A 23,055-nucleotide genomic window follows, 5' to 3' on the forward strand; every position below is an offset into this window, starting at 1 on the left:
TCTTTTTGTTTTTGGCATCTGGAAAGACTAAGTTATGCTACTCTTCTTATTATACCGGTGTTTTGCATGAAAAAGGACCACTAGTGTCTACATCTTATTGATTTACTTTGAAACAATTTTCAGTCAGAAACTGCTGGTAAATTTCACAAATAATTACGAAGAACTGAAGTAACACACTGAATTAAATAAAGGCTGAAATGGTATTTTATTGTAAAATGTACTCCAATAATCTCCGTTTTACTTCGGTTGACATTATTAGAATCAATTAAAAACTCAATATGCCTTATGTGTGAAAAAGTGTAGAATTATATAACACTACATCAATTTTCTAAAAATATAGCACATTTGTGTGATTCGGTATATGATGAGGTCTGGATAGTTTCATTGTTTCAACATTTTCCTCAGAGTCCTAATTTTATGACTTCCTCCTTCCTGCTGCCACCCGTCACATTTTCTCTGTGTTTCTCCACATCTATAATGCATACGCGCCTCAGCGCGGACAAGTGCGCTTTTATGAGCCCGGACACTTCACAGCTTTCTGTTCCTGCGAGAGTCAATACCTCACTACTCTCCAGTCGGCTCTCAGACATGACCACCTGCTCGTGCCGTCAAAAACGCAGCCTCAGAAACGAAGAAAAAACAGCTCATTGCCCAAAGAGACCACAACTCAAGAAGGACAAGCACGCTTTCTAGAGCTACAGATAAAATAAGGCACCCAAGAGCTGTATTAGACACTGCTTAAATCAGTTTTATTATGGATATTGACAAGGTCAAAGGGTTAGAGGCAATGCAGGCTCACACAAACAGCTATATGAATGATATTATCTGTCTTTAAGGTGTATTACTTGCTATAAAGGGTTTATGAAGTGTAAAAGGAAGTGGACTACTTAGGTTCAAACCTGCACACTATAGTAGGCATATTTTGGGTTCAGTACAAGTTAAGCTCAATTAACCACAGAAGTTACTTGACTTGTCCCTCCTTTTCTTAAAAAAGCTGTTAAAAAGAGGCACTTAAAATGGAAGAAAATAGGGAAAATCTGCAAATATAGCCGACACAAGACATAAATGATATGCATTATAACATGACTTAAGTGTGAAATAAATCACCTACTAACCTTTTCTGTTTAATCTAATATTACAACTTAGTTGCATAAGACAACATAACACTTCTAACTCTAAAGCAACAGTAAAAATGATAGGAACAATATTACAATTCTAATAATACACAAGCAATTAAGCTTCCCACTAAACCAAATTTTTATAAATTGAACAAAATCTCACAGGTTTCGTAATTCTCAGCTCAATAACTCAAATTAATTAAATGATTAATTAATAAAGAATTATACAGCTACGTGACTTACATACCCAACCTTACATAAATACATATGTACGCTCATTTTAAGCGGTATGTGCTAAATAGTAAATCACAACTGCTCGATTTTTATAAAATGTAAACTACTGTATATATCGGCCAGCAATATATAGTAATATAACAGCAATATAAAATTAGAAATATATATAAAATATAAAATTATACAGCAATATAAATTATAGATATACTGTACATCCTATTTTACCTGCAAACATACAGTATATCCATACAAAGCAATAGAGCAAATCTCAGTTGTGTTATATTGTATATATAACTATATATTGGCCAGCTATATATAAAGTTGAATATATATATATATATATATATATATATATATATATATATATATATATATATATAATTTTATTTATTATTATTATTATTATTTCTTTTTTTGTGGTAATCAACATTATGCTACAGACTCTGTGGATTGAGACTAACTTGTATTGAACCTGCAGTATTTTTTTGAGCGTTTTGGCAGTGCTGATGTAAAAACACTTCCCTCTCATCACATCCACCTGCTGAAGCTGACTGTTAGTAATGGACACCCTGTGCAGATGTGCTGTAATGAAGCACTCAGAAACACATCTGCTCCTGCTCAAAGATGGACTTGAATACATTTCTGCACATTTAGCAACACAAATGACATCAGACACCTTTAGCAGGTAATGGTGCAGAAAATGGCAAACGCGATCGTGATAGATGGTCAACGACAGTGTGAGGTAAAGTTCAATTTCAGTGCTTCAATTCAACCGGAACAAAAAGCATTTTATTTTTCCGAAATCCATTTAAAGATGAAGTGTGTCATTTTTTTTTTCTTATTTTACTTTAACCAGTCTCTGTCTAATGTGCAAAATCAGCTATAAATTCAAGTTGATTTCCCCTACAAACTATAAAAACTGTTTCTCTGAGGCATGTTTGTTTGAGCATCCTGACCGGCACAACATAGAGCGCTGCAGTGATGATTTTTGTAGACCAACCTGCAAGTTAGCATCTCCCTGATTCCCTCATCAAGATGTTTCATGTTTATGAATTTTGAAGCCTAAATGCAATCACCAGAAGTAAAAAGCTATGTCATCACCTTTAAGCTTCTGATAACTCTTTCAGTCTTTACTTACAATAATTTCTACAGAATAGCTTGCAAGAGTGTGATTATAAACTTGATAGAACCGACTAAAGAGTATTTGACCTGTTTGATGTGATGATGTTTAACGCCCCCAATGACTTCTGCAGTAACATTAGTCACTTATTAGCCTTTTTTAAGACAAGGAAAAGCTTTGAACTTAGGAATATCTAAGTTCCCTAGTGAAAAATAAATATACTTAAATGTATTTGAAATACATTTATTTCATGCTAAGTATACTAAAAATACGTTTTCACATTTATATCCTTAATAAAATGCCCTGCAATTGTAATTTTAGTATACTAAACTGATATACTTAAAGTCTGCTAAACTGGAACAATTAATTTTGTACTTCATGCACTTTAACTGTGTGGAAGTAGTGCTGAAGTACTATTAAAGATATGCTTAGTATGTTTGATTGTGCTAAAGTGGAACTATTGCAAGTACACTTCAGGTACACTTTAAATATTTTGCATTTAAAGACTGATATTATTCAAAGATCATACAATTCTCATCAAAAGTGACATTAAAATACATTTTAGACTTAATATTAAGAAATGTGCATTGTGCACAAGTACTATGCCAAATAAAGTTTAATTAAAATTTTTATATCAAAAAGTCTTGAGTTATCTGTCAGTAAATATGTTAATAGATTTTAACTATACTTAGTATGCAATAAATGTTATTTAAATATATTACTTTTTTTACTAGGGTTTACATCTCACAATTCTGTTATGGTATGAAAAAAAGGTCATTGCGACTTTTTATCTCACAATTCTGACTTTTCTTCTCTGACTTTTTTCTCGCAATTCAGATTTCACATCTCACACTTCTGAATTTTTTTCTCAGAATTGAGAGTCTATATTTTGCAATTCGGAAAAAAAAGTTCAAATTGTGAGATGTGAACTCAGAATTGCAAGAAAAATGTCAGAATTTTGCAATCAAAAAATTCACAATTGCCCTTGTGTTTTGTTTGTTATGGCAGAAATGGCCTTCCATAATTTCATGTCGTAGAATAAAACATGAAAATATCTTGAGTGTATGTTGACCACAGTTTTTTTTTTTAAGCATTTAACCAAAAATTCATTTCTGAAAGTGCTAAAATACTAACTTTTTTCCAGATTTGGCCTACAAAGACACATCGTCCCTGCAGCAGTGTATTATGGCATGAGTTTGGCATGACGTTTCGTGTGTAACCCTGTGCAGACATCATTACTTTTGGCGTTAGTCCTGCAGAAATATACTTCTACTCAAGTATAACATATTTAATAAATGTATATTTTCATGCAAATCATATAAGAGACTGAACACTAAAATATTTTCTATCCTAATAACAGTAAAATGTTCAATGTGACATGACCAAAGATGACATTTTTCTGTAAGTAGACAGCTAACAGCTGGTTTCATGCTTACATTACAAGGTAAGTCTCCTTGACATCTTGACTTAAAGAAGAACATACAGAGCATATAAGGCACATCCTGAGTTTAGTCTGTTGCAGAATGAAGTGAGATTTAAAAGGACAGTTGATCCAGAAATAAAAATTCCATCATTATTTACTCACCGTCACGTCATTCAAAAACTGTGTGCATTTCTTTCTTATATGAGAAGACAGTATTTTAAGAAATGTATGTTGTTGTTTTTTTTAGTCCATACAATGAAAGTCAATGGTTACCAAAATGGTTTGGTTGCATAGATCTTTTGTTTCACATTTAAATTAAAAATGTGTAGAAGTGTAGAATTGGTGTAAATTGGCGTAAAAAAAAAATAGAACAATTTTCACTCTAACTGTTTGAATTATGTAATTGAATTCCACTAATAATTACAAATAATTGGAAAGTAATGGAAAGTATCAAGTAGTGTTTTATTTTATTGTAATATTATTATTATGATGATCTTTATAGTGTACATGGAAAACAAATAAAGTTGGAATAACAGAAATTACATATAATGACCGAATTCTCTTCAACTGACAGCCCTAATATTTATATGATATATTTTCTAAAGCCATTAGTATGCTTGTTAGATGGATCAGCAATATCCAGCTGTTTTGTTTTCTTACTTTGCACATGGTAATATTGTGGGGAATAGCTGTCCCTTTTCATCTGTAATGGCACTAACTATTAATGTCAGCACCGTTCTGTCTCTATTATAGGTCACTGCTGTGAGCCATGTGTTTAGATGCTAATACAATGAAGCATTAAGCCTCGAGTATCTTCTTCGTCTGCTTTTCAGCCAGAAACGTCGACTCGAGCTTCAACATCAACCAAACCTGACATCACAATTCCCATTAAGCACACACATCGCTCGCTTGCCTTTTGGTTGAATCTGCTCAAGGTGATCGGTTTGGACTTATTTCACACTCTGAATGCATGGTTTGTTTTGCTTGTCTGTGTTTACAGGTGGAATGAGAAAGCCATCAAACTGAGCATCAGTATCTGTTAGATCATCAATAGAGATCTGCATGCCATATATTGTGTGTAATGAAGCACAGTCTAAACTTTAAAAATTGGTTCTTAAAGTAAAACTACCAATATGATTGATTTTACCTCTCCACATTCATATTTGGGGTTTTTATGAAGGGCTTTTCAGATGAGAAAGTTGAAAGAGCAAACACTAATGAAGCACAGATGGCCAGAAGACACAAAGGATGGGTCTTTCTTCCCGCAGCATTATCCAGGACAAACAACAGCAGCGTTACTAGGAGAGAGTTGAGACAACACAACCATGAAAAGGGTCCTGAATGACTTTCATTATCATTTGGTCAACGACATGAAAAGGAGACATGAAACGAGGGCCTTTTTTGAAAAATAATAACAAAGGCTTTTCATGCATATACAGAAAGCCAACACAAATGCATCCAGCTATGCCCAAGTCATTTCTGGTGATTTTGTTTGAAGAGTCCAGCTGGAAGATAGATATAATTTCTAAAGCAATTCTTTGCCATCATGTGCTTATTCTGCTGTAATACAGAGCCGCTGCAGAGTCTGACCAAGCACGGCTCTTTCTGCCATTACTCAGTCTGCTTTTCTCTGAGAGCTGTCTGAGAGGCTGTCTAAAAGAGATGCTTTATTTTTTATTTTAGCTACCCGCTGCTCTACAGAAAATCAGGCAAGGTAAGCTAAACTGAAATCTCCTCTTCAGAGATGCTTGGTACATTTAAGTATCATTTTAGTTCAACAGTAAACTTAGTGAGTAGCTATCTTTTAAGATTTACAGCTGATTTCAATACAGGATCAATGCAATACTCAAGATACATAAAAATTCAGTATATGACATATACTCTTACAATAAAAAGCCACTATAGTGTACTTAAAGAGAGACACTTTCATGACTGTTTCTTAAACCACTTAAGTACACTTTGTAAGAATGTTAAAGTGTGTTATAAATCATTGTTTTAATAATAAAACATAACAAGGATAAAATCCTGTTTTTAAAGTTAATACATAAAATACACATATTTTTACATTGTACTAAATTGCAACTTTATCATTACAAATGTGATTAAAACATATTTAAATACATGACAAGTTTCAATAGAAATGAGACCGAAGTATATTTTAGCTCATCATAAATGCTTGTCAGTCAGCAAAACTCTTTAAGCATATTTATATGCCTATTTAAGCATATATTTATATATTTTACACTTTAAGTATATTTATAGTCAATAGAATTATGAAAGTGCACATAAAGCTTTATGAAGCAGGTTTTGCTTAATTACAGTATATTATTTATTTATATTATTTATTTAACTGCAGTTAACTTGCAATTAAATATCAGAAAACATTACATTTAGTAGAATGATAGATATTTTTTAGGCTTACTGAATTAATTATGTTTATAATCAGCATTTCTCTTGCTTTGTCTGCCATGGATGATTATTTTGTCATTGAGCTTGAAGAAATGCATTCTAGGAATGTCTTTTCTGTGAAGAATATACATATGGGTGCAAAGAATATATATATATATATATATATATATATATATATATATATATATATATATATATATATATATATAGATAGAGAGAGAGAGAGAGAGAGAGAGAGAGAGAGAGAGAGAGAGAGAGAGAGAGAGAGAGAGAGAGAGAGATTTAAGAGAGAGAGAGAGAGATTCTTGTTTTGTTTTATGTATTATATCCTCGTTTGTTTCTTTTTTTATGTAATGGAAAATGCTTTGGCAATACTGTGCAAGTCATCCCAATAAAGATCATTTGAATTCAATTGAATTGAGATATATATAGGCCTATATATACGTGTGTGTGTGTGTGTTGTGTGTGTGTGTGTGACCCTGGAGCACAAAACCAGTCATAAGTAGCACAGGTATATTTGTAGCAATAGCCAACAATACATTGTATGGGTCAAAATTATCCACTTTTCTTTTATGCCAAAAAGCATTAGGAAATTAATTAAAGATCATGTTCCATGAAGATATTTTGTAAATTTCCTACTGTAAATATATCAAAACTTAATTTTTGATTTTGAATATGCATTGCTAAGAACTTCATTTGGACCAATTTAAAGGCAATTTTCTCAATATTTATTTATTTATTTATTTGCACCCTCAGATTCCAGATTTTTTTTAAATAATTGTATCTCAGCCAAATATTGTCTTATACTAACAAACCATACACCAATGGAAAACTTATTTATTCAACTTTCAGATAATGCATAAATCTCAATTTCAACAAACTATGACTGGTCCAGGGTCATATATATATATGTGTGTGTGTGTGTGTGTGTGTGTGTGTGTGTGTGTGTGTGTGTGTGTGTGTGTGTGTGTGTGTGTGTGTGTGTGTGTGTGTGTGTGTATTGCACAATGCTGTTGCGGTTAATTTTGGATTGTATGCTTTGTACATTATAAAAAATGCTAAATAAGCAGTCACACCTAAGTGGACCATTAGCAATTTAAAGAATGTCGAGTCACTGTAGTTTTATCTTCCAGCTCTTTATATTAGACTTGTCCTGTGACATTAATTAAAGAATATAATGTTTAAAGTGATATTTTGTTACCCCGAATGAAACCGTATTGATTTATTAGAGCAGATAATTAGCCTTACAATTGGCCCCACAGTTACAGCCAATCCCCTGATAACTGAAAGACCGCCAGCACTATTTCCCATCCAGCTCTACATACTGGTGAACATGCTTTAATTAAAGAGTTTGCTCTCTTGGTACTGCTTCAAGTGTGACAATATGATTTATGTGCTCCTTGCTGTAAAATCCTGATAAGCAATTATGAAGGAAAAGGTTATTTTGTGTACATTCTGGGCGGATACAATTGTTGAAATTGTGTCGAGTCGGTGAGAGGATGAATGAGGTGCACTCTACTATCAGCGATCTCTTTGTCTGTGATCAAAAACATTATCAGCTTGTCTTTGCGCCACAGATAGTCTCTTGTAGCTCATTTATCACTTAAGATAGGACGCGTGAAGCTGGTGACACCCAGTTTAATGAAGATGCCACTAACAAGACGAGGTCAGCACTTTCAAGCTTCACCTGCAGATACAGGAAGCTCCTGAAATTTCCCTGGGATAAAATTAAGACACGCTTTTCCTCTGCAACTTTAAATGGAGATGCATTAAGTTTAGTCAGAGCTAAACAAAACAAAACAAACAAGCAAGCTTAAGAATGATAAGCACATTGCAGAAAAAAAAAACCTACAGAAATGTGAGCTCATAAATATTGGATGCTGTGCATCTTCCTGTTATGAATAATCATACAGTACGCCGGGGTGCAGGATTAGTTGGCATAATTTTTCCGCATTAAGTTCATTAATTAAAGTCATGAAATGATGATGGTGGATATTTGCCTGTATTGTTTTGATGAAAAATAATGAATTACGGGCGGAAAGCCTCGCATCTGGAATCATCTGCGTGCACCGCTTCGTCTTCAAAGCTATGAAGTGAAAATAGGATTTAAAAAGAGAAAAAATGTTTGAGAAACAATATCACTAATTGCTTAGTCTTTTAACAAAGCGTCCGACATCACAAGAGTTTGCTTAAAAATAATAAATAATTAACCGAATGTGTGGTTTAGTCACATCAACCAGATCTACAAAAAAAAAAAAAAAAAAAAACTTAAAACTGTATGTATACGCAAATGAGTGTTACTACAAATATGAACCTTTCTTTTTCAGAAGGAATTTAAAAAAATGATGAGCATATATACAGGTATATAAATAATGCATTATAGTTTAAATTGATATTAAACACAATTAGCTGAACTTGAAATTTATGGCCTCTATTAAATTAAATTACATTTTGTGTACTTAGTTTCCTTCCCTTTTTGCTTTGCACCACATAAATGCTCAGTCACCCACTATGACTATTCATTTTATGCATCAAAATAAGCCTGCATTTGACTTTTTGCCATTTCCTTTTAACTAGTTTTCAAGCTTAGAAGCTAAACTTTCACCATAAAGCGTGAAGTACATGGCAGCTTAAGGGAACGGTTCATCCAAAAATGAAGATTTAGTCATCCTAAGGCCATCCAAGATGTAGATGAGTTTGTTTGTTTTTTTTTTTTCAGCAGATTTGGAGAAATGTAGCATTGCAACAGTGGATGCTCTGCAGTGAATGGGTGCCGTCAGAATGAGAGTCCAAAAACAGCTGTTGAAAACATTACAATAATCCACAAGTAATCCACACCACTCTTGTGAAGCAAAAGCTGCATGTCTGTAGGAAACAATTTCACCATTAAGACATTTTATATTTAAACCTTCCAAAATACATAATATTGCTTTCTCCAGTGATGAAGTCCATCCACTGTTGTCTCTCACATCAAAATCCACAGACATGTTTGTTCAGATCTGTTTTGGACTGTTTTCACTTGTAAATGGTCCTTGATCTGTGCAGATTTCTCTCCTGATTCAGACAAGATGTTTTGCCACCATAGAAGCAATATTTTGGATAGTGGACTCATATTTTCAGACATCCCACCTCTCCCGGAAGCTCCTGGAGTCTCCCACATATTTACAGTGGCTCCCTGATGCCTGCAAATTAGATACAATATCCTGGAACTTGTGGAGGCAAGGGAGAGGACGAGCAAGAGGAAAGAGCGCCACTTAAGCAAGAGAGAGATACTTGTAGTGATATATAATCATAACCGTAGCCAGCTATGAGATCACCATATGAGTGTCTGCATGTATAATTCACTTTAGACAGTTTGCAAGAATGTTTAGTGTCTGTGGTATGAAAACGATTGCTACGAGACGCTGGAGGAGTGCCTCCGTGTTGCCAGATCTATCGATTATAGGCATTTTTGGACTCGTCTTTTCCGATTATTTTTGTTTTTGGGATTTTTTTTAGAGTTAATTGACACTTTAGAAAGTTAATAGAGTAAGAAGTTGCAATTTAAGGTATTTGAAATAATTTTGGTTTGTTTTTTTATTTTTCGTTTTTTATTTGTTTTAATAGCAATATCTGGCAACCCTGCATCGCCAGCACTTAAACACTGACAGTTTATCAAAAATGTCCATGAACATGTTATTGCTGACAGGATAGCACATTCAGTAAGGGAAACACAAAAAATATCATGATATTATCTATTAGAAACGTTATCTAAAACAGTAGCATTTAACACTAGTACTCAGATCTGTAGAACAAGTAGGTTACAGAATGAAATGAAATATACAAACACTAGCCATAAAGACATCTTTGCTATTTTATTCAGTAGTCATTACATTTTCACAAAGTCATCATAGACAATGACAAAGTTATCATAGAGCAATGATTATTAATGAAAACTTGGTACTACCTCCCTGAAATTAGTTTTGCAAGGTGGGATGTCTGTATTTTAGTTGAAAGCAACAATTTGAAGTCATAAATGAATATATCATGGAAATGTTTCTTTCAAGAAAGTAATTTGTCTTTTATAAGATGTTAATTGATGGTGTGGATTACTGTGATGTTTTTATCAGCTGTTTGGACTCTCATTCTGACGGCACCCATTCACTGCAGAGCATCCATTGCTGAGTAAGTGATGTAATGCTACAAATCTGATGAAGAAAAAACTCATCTACATCTTGGATGGCCTGAGGGTGAGTAATTATTAAGTAAATTTAAATTTTTGTTTGAACTTTACCTTTAAGTTGTTTGTAAAGAATACACGGTTGTATAAAATAATGTTAACAAAATTCTACATAAGTTATTTATGTTGCATATTACATAGACAAGCAAATACAAACACTTTATATGAATAAATGAATTATAAATGAATACATTTATATCTCTTTTTCACACACACATCATTAATAGCTCCACTCTTTTGTTTCATCATTAGACAGTCATTGTAGAAGCAGCTCTGCTGCAAGACTGAGTCTGAGATTCATTGCAAAAAGCAATTAAGTATCTATTGGTAAGTATGTCACATGAACAAAGACTGTCAAATTCGCCCTTGTTTTCATGGATACAGTACTCAAGCAGGTTAATAATAAGCTTATGTTTTCAGCTGAACATGTTATTTTTGCATGTGCTCTGCTGATAATGGTTACCCTTTGTCTTGTGAACACACAGGTGAGTGCTGGCACACATTAACACACTCGCAAATATTCACAGGACATGAGGAGATACTGGGACTGAACGAGCTCTGCTGCTTTCATATGGGAAGTTTGGCACATGTTTGCTGTATTGTTTATTTGTTATAGCTTGTGCCAAAGCACATTTGTCACCAGCATAATACATTTTAATAAAGCAATGCTTTAAAAATTAAATCAACATTACAGCAAGCCCTTTGGAGTCTTAAATTCAAAACTTGACATGTCTTGGCTGATCTGCAACCTTGTAACCTAAGGAACAAGTCGAGTTTTGATTATGACTTGAGACTTGAGATTTGACTGACTTGAAAAATAAAATCTTGGATCCAAGTTTCAACAGTATATGTGCTGAATCAGAGCCACTGACTGACAGAAATTCCCTGCATTGGGATCAGACCCGACTTAATCATGCAAAAAAACAAAATATGAAGCAAGTAGCGGTGGCATGAACTCAGATCACAGACTTTTAAAGCAACAGCAAACAGAACATTATCATGATGTCCTGCATCTTAATTAGGACATTTTAAAAAAGCATATAAAACCTTGATGTGTAGTTCAGTTTGAGCATCTGTAGCCACAACAGATAAAGATTCCTATATTCACAACAAACACGAGCAAACTGCACAACACTCAAACTCTGGGAACACGAGCACTAAACTAGAGTCATAACCTTCTGCTTTTATCCAACTCTCAAGAGATGGAGGGTGAAACAGAGATGAAGCACATTCTGAAGTTTGAGAGTTCAGAGATATTTGAAGAACACTGCACTTTTATTTGACTTCTGCTGTCTGCAGGAGAACAAATCTCAATTGAAGAGCTGCCAATCAAGATTGTGAGGTGAGGTGTGTGTCCAAATGTGCTGGTATTGTGCTTCGATTATATATATATTATCATTTTATGAAAGCTGTATTTAGCTAAATTAATAAATGAATGAATGACTACATTTCAACAATGTACTGCAATTTTTTAATAAAAGTGTGTGTGCAACCATGTGTTTTGTTTTGATTACTGAGTAATTAGCAAAATTTAGCAAAATAAATTGTAAAATCAAAAAAAAATATATATATATTTTTAAGTAAAAAATACCAAAAAATAAATAAAATAATAATAATTGCAAATATATATTTTTAAATAAAGAAATAATGTGTACAGACATGCAGGTGTTTTGGTAGTAAACAATAACAGAGGGAATAAGCACTCCTGTTGTTTGTCATTATTTGAAAGTAGTATTTTGTAAAATAAATAAATTAATGAATATTTTTTAAATAAATAAAGGTATGTCTTACAAGTCTTTGATTTCAGTGTGAAATAAATAAATAAATAAATAAATAAATAACATTTGCATGCACTCATGCAAAATTTTGCAATATATTTAGATTTTTTTTATTATTCTTTAAAAATATTTTTTGTTAAATAAAAAAAAAAGAAAGAAAGAAATGTCTAGGTGTTTTGCTAGTCTTTGATTACTGAGGGGGTAAGGACTCCTGCTTTTCATTATTATATGAAAGCTGTATTTTGTAAATAATAATAATAAATAAATGTTTTAATAAATAAATAAATAAAAGAAAAAATATGTATGCGCAACCATGTAGGTGTTTTGCTTGTTTTTGATTACTGAGTGGGCTAAATAAATAAACAAAAACAAACAAATGTTTAAAAATTAACATGAATACATACATAAAAAATAAATTAATAAATTCATGAATTCATTTTTTAAACCTGACAGATTATTATCACAGATCCTTGTCCCTCTGAACTTAATTTCATCCACAGACCTCTGCTACAAGCCTTTAAATCTCTAACAAAGACATGTCAAAGACAAAGGCCACAAGTGAGAGCACCGCACTGCCACGGCTGCAATGTTCTCTGTGTTAATGTTTGGCGCCGCTATTAATTTGACACGGGATCTTTATGAGTCCCTGAGTCACTCTCATGAAGTGTGTGTGTGTGTGTGTGTGTGTGTGTGTGTGTGTGTGTGTGCAGCACACCTGTGTGAGCGCAGGTCAACTGGACAGCATTTATCTTCACTGACACACTGATTGGATGCGACCTCTTGTCGTCTGTGCTATTGTTTCACAGCACTAATAGCCTTAATGTTCAAATGACCCCTGATTTAGGGTCAGTGACACCTGTGAGCTCATAACTGAGATCAGGGCTGAAACATTTACTGAGACTAGCTGTCTGTGATTGGGGTCAATGCAAATATCATCAATGTCACAGAGGCAAGGAAGTTCGTCTTTCAGACTATGCAAAGAAAATGATGTTGGCATTTAGAGTGGCATTAGACAGACAGTGTGATATAATCCTAAAACGCTAAAGTGTTTGACATTTCATAAATGAAAAGAAACACTCCGGTAATAAGATCCATTGTTCAGCCGACATCCTATTAGCTCTAATACTGACAGTAAATGAGCCATTGAAATAAACCCACAGAGACATGGAAAAAATACAACCTGGAAAATGAAGCGTTTTAAAAGCAAACTGGGTTTGGATTGCAAGACGTACAACTGTTGGACGGAGTCTGCACTCGCAGAGGGGCATTTAATCACCAGAGCAAGAGAGAGTAATGATCTCTGTCCTCTGATCTGATGTCTGAAGACTCCCATAGTAATGGAACAGCATGATATCATAGTGTGAAGGATGACGTCTACATTCATCTGGATGCATTTGAAAATAGCGTTTTCGTTTCGAAACTACCCAAACTAGTGTTTTGAAGCATTCCCCAAAAGTTGCTTGTCCACGCTGAAAAGCACTAAAAACTTACTTCAAATGCGTAAAACATAATAAAAGTTCACTGGGATGATACATAGACAGCAGACGTAATAAAGTAACATAAACACTATTCTTTTGCAATCCTGTGCAGTTGATCTTGGGAAACTAAATAATCAAAAATAAATAAATACAGAAACAAATAAAAGACACAAACAAACGTGTGCATGCAACTCTTCATGTGTTTTACTTAGTGGCTATTTAGAAAAATATTTAATAAAATAAAATTTTAAATACAAAATGAAATAAAGCATTTTTACAAAATAATTTTTCTTAAAAAAAGAAATGTGTGCATGCAACTGTGCAGGTGTTTTCCTGAGTTTATAATAATTAGTAAAATAAAATTTTAAATGTAATTAATTTTTTGTTTTCTAAAATATTTCATTAAAAATATAAAAATTATTTATTTCAAAATAAAAACATTTCACTAATGCAACTGTGCAGGTGTTTTCCTGAGTCATGTTGTTGCTAGTGTTTGATTACTGTTTTTTTTTTATCATTGTATGACAGCAGTTTTTTGTAAAATAGATGCAGTAAATAAATTCTCCATACTAGAGTTTCTAAGCTTTTTCCAAAAGGTTCTTATCCACCGAAATGTCAGAAAGTGCTAAAAACGTACTGCCCATGCGTAAAACGGTCAGTGACATGATACTGAGAGACCAGAAGTAATAAAGTTCTCACGCTATTCTTCTGACACAATCATTTTAATAGCAAAATATCTCACCACTGGTATATCCAGGTTGCACTCAATCACCATTTCATCTAAAACACATGTGTCCTCATATTTTGATGCCATCCAATGATGACTGTACATTTTCTGCCATCTTTGCATGAAAATAATAAGAAGATTGTAAAAAGCAACAACTTTAGATCAACACAAGAATGAACTTTCTGTCTGTAAGTTAAATTAACAGCTTGCTATACAACATTATATAAGGAAATGTGGACAATTTTGTTTAATGCACTGTAACTTTGCAATACAAATTACAGCTACATGTCAATACCCTTATTATACATATCTTCAGGCTTTTCAGTTTTAATCACAATATTAGATTCAATTTAGCCTTTTTTTTTTGACCAAATCATCCATGCCTGCATAACAGAAAGTGTGTCAACATTTACATTGGCTTCATGTTTTATCTTCTGTGGAACACAAAAGCAGCTATATGTTAGATTATAAGTCCTCTATAAAGATTTTTTAGATGTGCACATTTTAATTTCCATGTGCATCCATATATTCCCACTCACTGAAAACTTCCAAACAATTACTTAATAGATATTTAGCATTCTGACAGTGCACAAACTCTCGAACCGAAGCCCCTCTCTCTCTCTTACCCTCAGAGAAGCTGATAAGCCCCAGCAGATGAAGCAGCTTGAGCGAAGCGCACACGATCAGCACGATGCCGAACGTCTGCAGACCCTCCGATTCCCACATGGTGCTCACAGCGACCCCCTGCTCCTGCTCATGCCACCTGCCTGACTCCCCTGACCCAGCGCCAAACTCCTCCTCGCTCCGGTTTGCTCCCGCCACCGGCGCGCACCGGCCGGGCAGCCCGAGGCACCCACGTGGCGGTGAGCTCCAGTCCCGCTGCAAATCCAGCCTGGGAGGCTGAGCTTCTCCTCTCGGGGTCTGAGTCTCCCCACACAGAAGAGTCAGAGGTGCGAGTGTAAGTTTGCAGTGTGAGGGTTCAGTGAGGGGAGGAGGGTGCAGAGACAGAGAGAGAAAGTGAGTGAGAGAGAAAGAGAGAGAGAGAGAGAGAGAGAGAGAGAGAGATGAGGGGAGGGAGGGAAAGGAAATGAGGAGAGCGGTGTGAAATTATAGAGGAAAAGTGTGAAGAAAAAGTCATATGCAGTCGCTTTCTCTTCCTGTCCTCACTTCCTTCGCTTAAAACCAATTTAATCTAATCCACACCTAATTTACACCACTGTGATGTCACATGACCTGTACTTCGGCACAACATGCTGTTTAAACCTGAGTGAAAATCAATGCATAATGAACTCATCTTTTAAACGCTTTGACTGTGCATTTATTTGCACGATGTCTATACTCTAAGGGAACCACCAGCATCGATTACACGATTGAAGAGGAAAGTCAATAAACTGCTAAGTGCACTCGCTTAAAGGGACAATTCACATTAAAATTCTGCAATTATTTATTCATCCTCACAGATCCACATTGCTGTTATTGTTCTCACTATGCAGCTTTTTTCCATACAAGTTTAGCAACCACAGGATATAAAAACTCCATAAAAGCAGTCTGTTATGACTCACAAGCAATATTTCAATTCCTTTGGAAGTCATTGTTTTTCAGTGTTTTGTGTGAGAAACTTTCAGAATTTTAAATCAATATTCACTCATTCAATACAAATCATTCATACTATCTCGTAAAAGTACACCTTTTTAAAATGTGCACTTCAATCTTGAAAATATGTTTTTATTTTTTTTTTAAATCTGCAACTATACTTGCAGATTATATAATATTAAGGAAATAAAGCAGTTGTCAAACACATTTTTAAATTAAAAGTAATATTTTAAAATCATCTTTAAAGAATTACACTTATTTTGATGTGTCGACTAATTCACGTGTAAGGTACTCGATTATAATGTTAAATGCAGAGTTATTCAATACATTTAAAGTTATTTAAAATATACTATGTTGCAACTTTTTAATTACAAATCTATAGTTACAAATATATACATAACTCAAATTTCAGTGAAATGATCTTAAAGAACATTTTAATAATCTTAAATGCTTGTTGGCAGGACACTTTAACAGTATTTCGAAAACAGTAGGGGTAATTATGAAATTACATATACGAATGTACTTAAATCCTACTTAAGTGGGTCAAAAAATTGTGATAAATTTATACTAATATGTAGCTTTTAATATAAATTAAAAATATAATACAATTTAATTTGCAATTAACATGCAAATATATATATTAGTGCTGTCAAATGAATAATCGCGATTAATCACATCCAACATAAAAGTTTTTGTTTACATAATATATGAGTGTGTACTGTGTTTATTACGTATATATAAATACACACATATACATTTATATATTTAAGAAAATATGCTGTTTATATATTAAATATATTTAGCTATAATACAGTATAACATATAATAATATAAATATATAAATGTATATACATGTAAAAATGTCAAAATATATATTGTGTGTGTTTGTATTTATATATACATAATAAATAAACACAGTACACAATCATATATTATGTAAACAAAAACTTTTATTTTGTATGCGATTAATCATTTGACAGCAATAATATATGTGTATATATATATATATATATATATATATATATATATATATATATACACAGTATTCTTTTTCAAGGAAATGTACTTTCACAATTACAAAAACATCAGCATGAAGGTATGGAATAAGGGTTAAAAAATGAAAAAAAAAAAATGTTAACTTTTTTTTACTTTTTCTACTTTTCTTTAGCAATCAAAAGTAAACTAAACATAATTTAGTGCAAAACTCTTTATAGCGTAGAATTATTAATTTTTTTTTTTTTCATGTCATTCAAAGAGAGCCGTCTTTATTTACTGCAGCAAATTGTAGCATCCTAAAAGCCACTATCAATGCTCCTTCCCTAAAAATACATGACTACTGCCACCTTCTGGCCCACAATATCAGCCAATGCATTGAGCTTCAGTTGAGAGATGTCAAAAGATTGTAACATTACAAGATTTGCATTAATTTTCCAGCATAATTCACACACAGTGCCATTTGCATGTATTACAGTTAATTCACCCAAATCTCTAACTCTTACCAAATGATTTTATTGCTTTTTTGGAGCAAATAATTTAGTGTAGGGTTATTAATGTTGCTCATGTAATTATGCAGATTATGCCTACAGCCATTTTTAATTTTGTTCATTGTGTTTTCCCCCATCCATCTGCGTATAGTAGTTTAGTTTTATTAAAACTATGACACTAGCCTTTTGGAATCATTTAGTAACTCACAGTTTCTGCCCAAAAGGTTAAAAAAAATGCATATGCAATGTTAAAAACTGTGATATACAACAGACATGAATTCAGCATGCACTCCCCTGACAGCTATGGCCATTGCCTCCTGTTCTGTGTTGTCTTTCTGTGACATCTTTAAAGGTGACGTAAAATTTAAGAGAGAGTTTTGATGGAGAACCCTTACTGGGTCGATTTCTTATCTCTGTCAAGCATCGATTTTGGCAAGAGATTACGTATTTCCATTTTACGGTCAAAGCCTCCCTGTCCTTTGGGGACTCTCTGTCCAGCAGAGGGTTATGTGAATACAAATATTAACCAAAATAAGAATATATTATCTTTATCATATATTATTTATGTTATGCAATTTTATGGTTGGAATAATACAACTGTACAGAAAAATACTGGTTAAAAAATTTAGCATTAAAAAAACACACTGGTGTATTCTGTAAGTAATATATTAATATATAATATAATAATATATATTATTATTATTATATCCAGAAATTATGTAATGTATATAAATCACTTGCAAACATTATAAACACTATAAAAATTCATTTTAGTTTCCCTTACTCCACCACAAATCCTTTAAGCTTAATGGCATTCAGAATAGAACAGGAATCAAAATGTAAGTATAAAACAATTATAGAAGCATTTATTTTAAACATTCATTTTAAAGCCTAAACTGATTTATTTAAAGCAAAACTGAAATTACCAGCATGTGGAAAATGCACTATACACGCAAATCCAAATGTGTTTGCTTTGTGCTTATTTAGTCTACTTGACGTTAAATGCATTATACAAGTCCTTTTAGAATATTTGGAAAAATATGATACAACTGTAGAATTACAAAATGTCGAAGTTCCTTCATTTTCAAACATTAAACCATCAAGCTTTTATTTTGGCAGAAAACTCAACGACTGTGCTGCTCTGAGACACTGAAAACACTGGATCATGGTGTGTAAATGAACACAGTGCCTCGTTTTACTCTGACACCCGCTGTGCATATACTTAATTAAACTGGAGCCTTTGGGTTTTGAAAATCACGCTGAGCCATATCATTTTAGATATATTTTTCAAAATCATGCAGTCCTATAAGAAAGGTAGTTTTCAACACTATATCTAACAACTTTCTTCATTTGCTGATGGCTGAAGATGACAACAACAGTCCAAAAAAGTCTCATATCCCATTCAAAATTCATGACTCTGGTTGCTTTAAGACCCCATTGTCTTTTATAAGCATCACGTTTAAGCAAGTGCTTTCAAATGTTCACTAAAACAATGTAAAATACGCTGTAATTTGTGCCACAACAACAGCTGTGCCGTGCCTCAGGTAGGCTATAATTACATGCTTTATGGCAATATTTTCAATACCATAGAAAGCAATGTGGGTTTCCAATATTTACAAAGCAGTGAAATTAGCCCATCATATCCTCAAATCCCCAAAAGCACTGAGCGTGAAATGTAAGCAATTAAAGCCTGTGAACCATGGTGGTCCTGAGCACTGCTGAATACACAAGTGAGGGCGAAATAACAGTTTCTGCCCACAGCATACAGACCACAAAGCTTGAGAGAAGTTGTCAGGTGTCTAGAAGTGCCCTCTTATGTGTTTACTAAATCCCTGTATGATATTTTGTAATGGCTCAAATCGAGGTTTAACTGCCCCCAGTTCAAGCAGGACCCTGGCGGTCCAAATAACAAGCAGCAGCCTTGTTATATGATGCAATGCAAATGATGCAAAATTCAGTAAGATAAGCATTGCTGTTGAAACTGCTGTTTGATATGAGAGCGTGTGGTTTTGGTCCAGCACAGCCGGCTGATGTGGTCGGAGAGAATTATATTTGTGGCAACTGGCTGGGACAGACAGCTTAAAATCGGCTTAAGGAACAAGATGCTTGTCTGAAAATAATGACCTGCACTTCAATCCATCACGTAAGAACAGAAGAACGTGGCAGTTTCAATGCTTACAGAGTAAATCTGAAGGATTGTCTGAGAAATTAGTAGCAAGAAATAATAGTGAACTATAAGAATGGATTACCTGTAGATAAATACTTTTGATTAACTTTTTCAAGGATGATCTGAAAATTTTAATTCTACATATTCATCTGAACAAATGAGAATGCTGTGGAAGCCCGTTTCTCCAATGTTATATAAAAATAAAAAAGATAATTTTTACTTTGTATCTCACAACTTTTACATTTTTTAAATCAATTGACTCGCAATTGAGTTTATATTTAACAATTTGTATTTTTTTCTCTCCTAGTTCTGAGAAAAAAAGTCTCAATTGTGAACTCAAAATTGTGAAATATATATAAAAAAAAAAAAAAATCTAAATTTAGAGATATAAACCAGAATTGCTAAATTTTAACTTGCATTTGCTATATAAACTCACAATACTGAGAAGAAAGGTCTAAGTTGTAAAATATAAACTCAATAATTAAATTAAAATTATAAAATTTAAATAATTTCATGAAAAAGTCAGAATTGTGAAATGTCACTTCTTTATTTATTTTTTATTCCGTGGCAAAAAAGTGAGAAATAAACTCTAGATATAAGCTTAGAGTTCAGAGAAGAAAAGTCAGAATTATGAGGAAAAATATTGCCATTACCATATTTATTTATTCATTTATTTTTCTGGAAGCAGATGTAGAATGCCAGCTTTTTTCCTTTTTGTTAATGCTATTTTTTTCTATCTTACCAGAAAAGAAAGACTGCAAATTTTAAACATGTTTAATTGCTAATTATTAACTTTGCCAATTTTTAGGAGGATATTTTGGGTCTTTAAACAAAATATGCTCAGAATGGCTTTCGATGGATTATGGACACAAATGACTTGTCTCAGGAAACTTTTCGTGTTGCGCCTGGTTAGGACACAGCGTTTCTGACATTTCCAGGACAAGAACATTTGAAGAAAATTACATGGCATTTGATTGTTGTGCTGTCGGCACAGATACATGAGTGGCTTTTAAATGTCAAGAGCATTTATGTTCCATCACCTGTGAAAAATAATTGGTCAAAAAACTTTGTGGATTGAAGATAAATGACCGATCAAATTACTATAATCTTCTTCAAGCAGAAAAAAAACAACAGCCTGGTGTGGGGCAGAACAGAAAAGACATGCCTCCAGACAAAAGCACTGAAAAAGACAAAGTAATACTGAAACCCAAACAAAGAATGAAATAGATGCACAATTTGACATATTACCAACTGCCAGCATTTCCAGACAGAAACCCGTTTTATCAGTCAAAATGACAACAGATAATGACTGTGTGTTTTGTGGCTGCTGCTTCAGTCTCTTCATCTGGAGAAACAAATCAAGTTTCACTTTTTAAATGTTCCTCGAACTATTCCAGTGCAACTATTAAAGGGATAGTTCACCCAAAAATGAACATTTGCTCTTTATTTATTCACCCTCAGGCCATCCAAGATGAAGGTGACTCTTTTCTTCAGTGGAATTGTAAAGAAGATTTTAAGCTGAAACCGTGGTCTTTGGTGATTCATAAATGCATGTCAATACTGTCACTTTAAGACAAAAAAAAATAATAATTTGTAAATAATGTTAAGTTTCTTACACAGACCAATCGTTTTGCTTTATTAAACCTCAATATATCATCAGGAGCCACGGATATTAATTTCCCGTTCCTTGATACGATTTGTTTTTCATTTTTCAAAAATGTGCAGCCACTGACTTGCTGCATTTTGTGAATCACCAAAAGACCATGGTTTTATCTAAAAATCTATTGAAATTCTACTGAAGACCAACATCTTGGACGGCCTACGGGTGAGTAAATTAACAGCAATTTTTCATTTTTGTGGGGAAATATCTCTTAAAGACTAAGACTTCTTTGACAGTGTTCACCCATGTGTTTAGTACACAGCTTATACAAGCAGTTACACAAACTTTGCAAGTCTTCAAATATAAGAAGATACATAAAAACTAGGACTGTCAGGTTCACCACAGGTTTAGTGCAATTAATTATTTTTATTTGAAAGTCACTGATACACAGACTTGAAAAGGAAGTGGAGATAACACTAACATATTGAAAATACTGACTTCTAAAACTTTCTTTCCTCATCTGTCACAATAAGGACTTTGAATTGCTCGCTTCTTCGTTTGTGGGCTTTTCTTGGTTAAGGTTATTACGTATTTTTTATTTTTTATTTTTGTTTGGTTCCGAGTGACTGAGCATGGAAGAAATAAATAATTCAATAGAAGCTATTATAATTCAGTGAAGAGAAGCCGAAAAACATGTGAAACATGAAACGTTTCTATCAACATCAATAATTCTCCTCACACCAGAAAGTAATAACTTTATCTATTCTGGCATGAGTGCACATTTAACTAGCTGCCTGCAGCAAATGAAGAAGAAAGAGACTCAAGCGTCTCTGAAATACAAGAGTCGATGTGACAAGCACAAGGCTTTTGAATGACATTTATCCACTAGTGTCAAATATACTGGGAAAAAAAATGTACGCCGAATGTGATGAGTTTTGATTTGGTCTGACAGCATAAAAATGACCTGCCAATATACACTCCTAAATTATATGTTATTTAACTTTTATTCTAATGGAAAGAACAGTCATCCTAGATGAACCTGAGGTTAAAAGCATTGTGGTAAAAATCAAACATGAATGAAAAAAAGCACATTTCCATAGTTTTGCATTAAAACTGCAGTTGTGCTCAACATGTGAAACCAAACTTCCTTCTTCTAACAGGATTATTTTTCTCATTTCCGATATCTCGCTTTCATTTGGTTTCAGTCACAGGATTCAACCTGGACTGAAAAACACACCTGCGCCCACATTTACACACACACACACACACACACACACACACACACACACACACACACACACACACACACACACACACACACACACACACAAAACCCTATAACATTAAAATAAATGAAAGTAAAATGGCAAAAATGCAAACAAATCACAATATTAACAGAATATAATTAAGTAATATACAATCTAATGTACATCTAAATCTAATTAGATTATCAAAATCTGAATACTTTAAAATCTAATCAAATATTACAATAAAACATAAATCTAAATATCAATACAATAAAATTATCATAAATAACATTTATGTAGAAGTAGTTTGTTTATTTTTTATTATTATTATTTGACAGCCTTGTGGTTGAAAAACTGACTACCTAGTCTGCAATTCAAAACCATGATCCTAAAATGCAATTTTATGCTGTGTAATGCTAAGACATTAAATATGCCAAGGCATCATCATCTTCCACCTA

The 23,055-nt window shown here is 33.3% G+C and overlaps 1 protein-coding gene across 9 annotated transcripts in view; it reads right to left on the bottom strand.

Annotated features, from left to right (window-relative positions):
- The window catches only part of kcnip4a (potassium voltage-gated channel interacting protein 4a), a 150,537-nt gene that overhangs the window by 18,416 nt on the left and 109,066 nt on the right, over positions 1-23,055 (bottom strand). Inside the window, exon 1 of one of the 9 annotated variants that reach the window (XM_042728696.1) lies at positions 15,133-15,507. The exons of the other annotated variants lie outside the window; for them this stretch is intronic. Within the exon in view, the coding sequence (XP_042584630.1) occupies positions 15,133-15,232 (100 nt within the window). The 5' untranslated portion in view covers positions 15,233-15,507. Of the gene's footprint in view, positions 1-15,132; positions 15,508-23,055 lie in introns of those variants that run through there. 9 annotated transcript variants of the gene reach the window in all.

This window comes from Cyprinus carpio, chromosome B7 (genome assembly GCF_018340385.1).
Source record: "Cyprinus carpio isolate SPL01 chromosome B7, ASM1834038v1, whole genome shotgun sequence".
NCBI classification, from domain to species: Eukaryota; Metazoa; Chordata; class Actinopteri; order Cypriniformes; family Cyprinidae; genus Cyprinus; species Cyprinus carpio.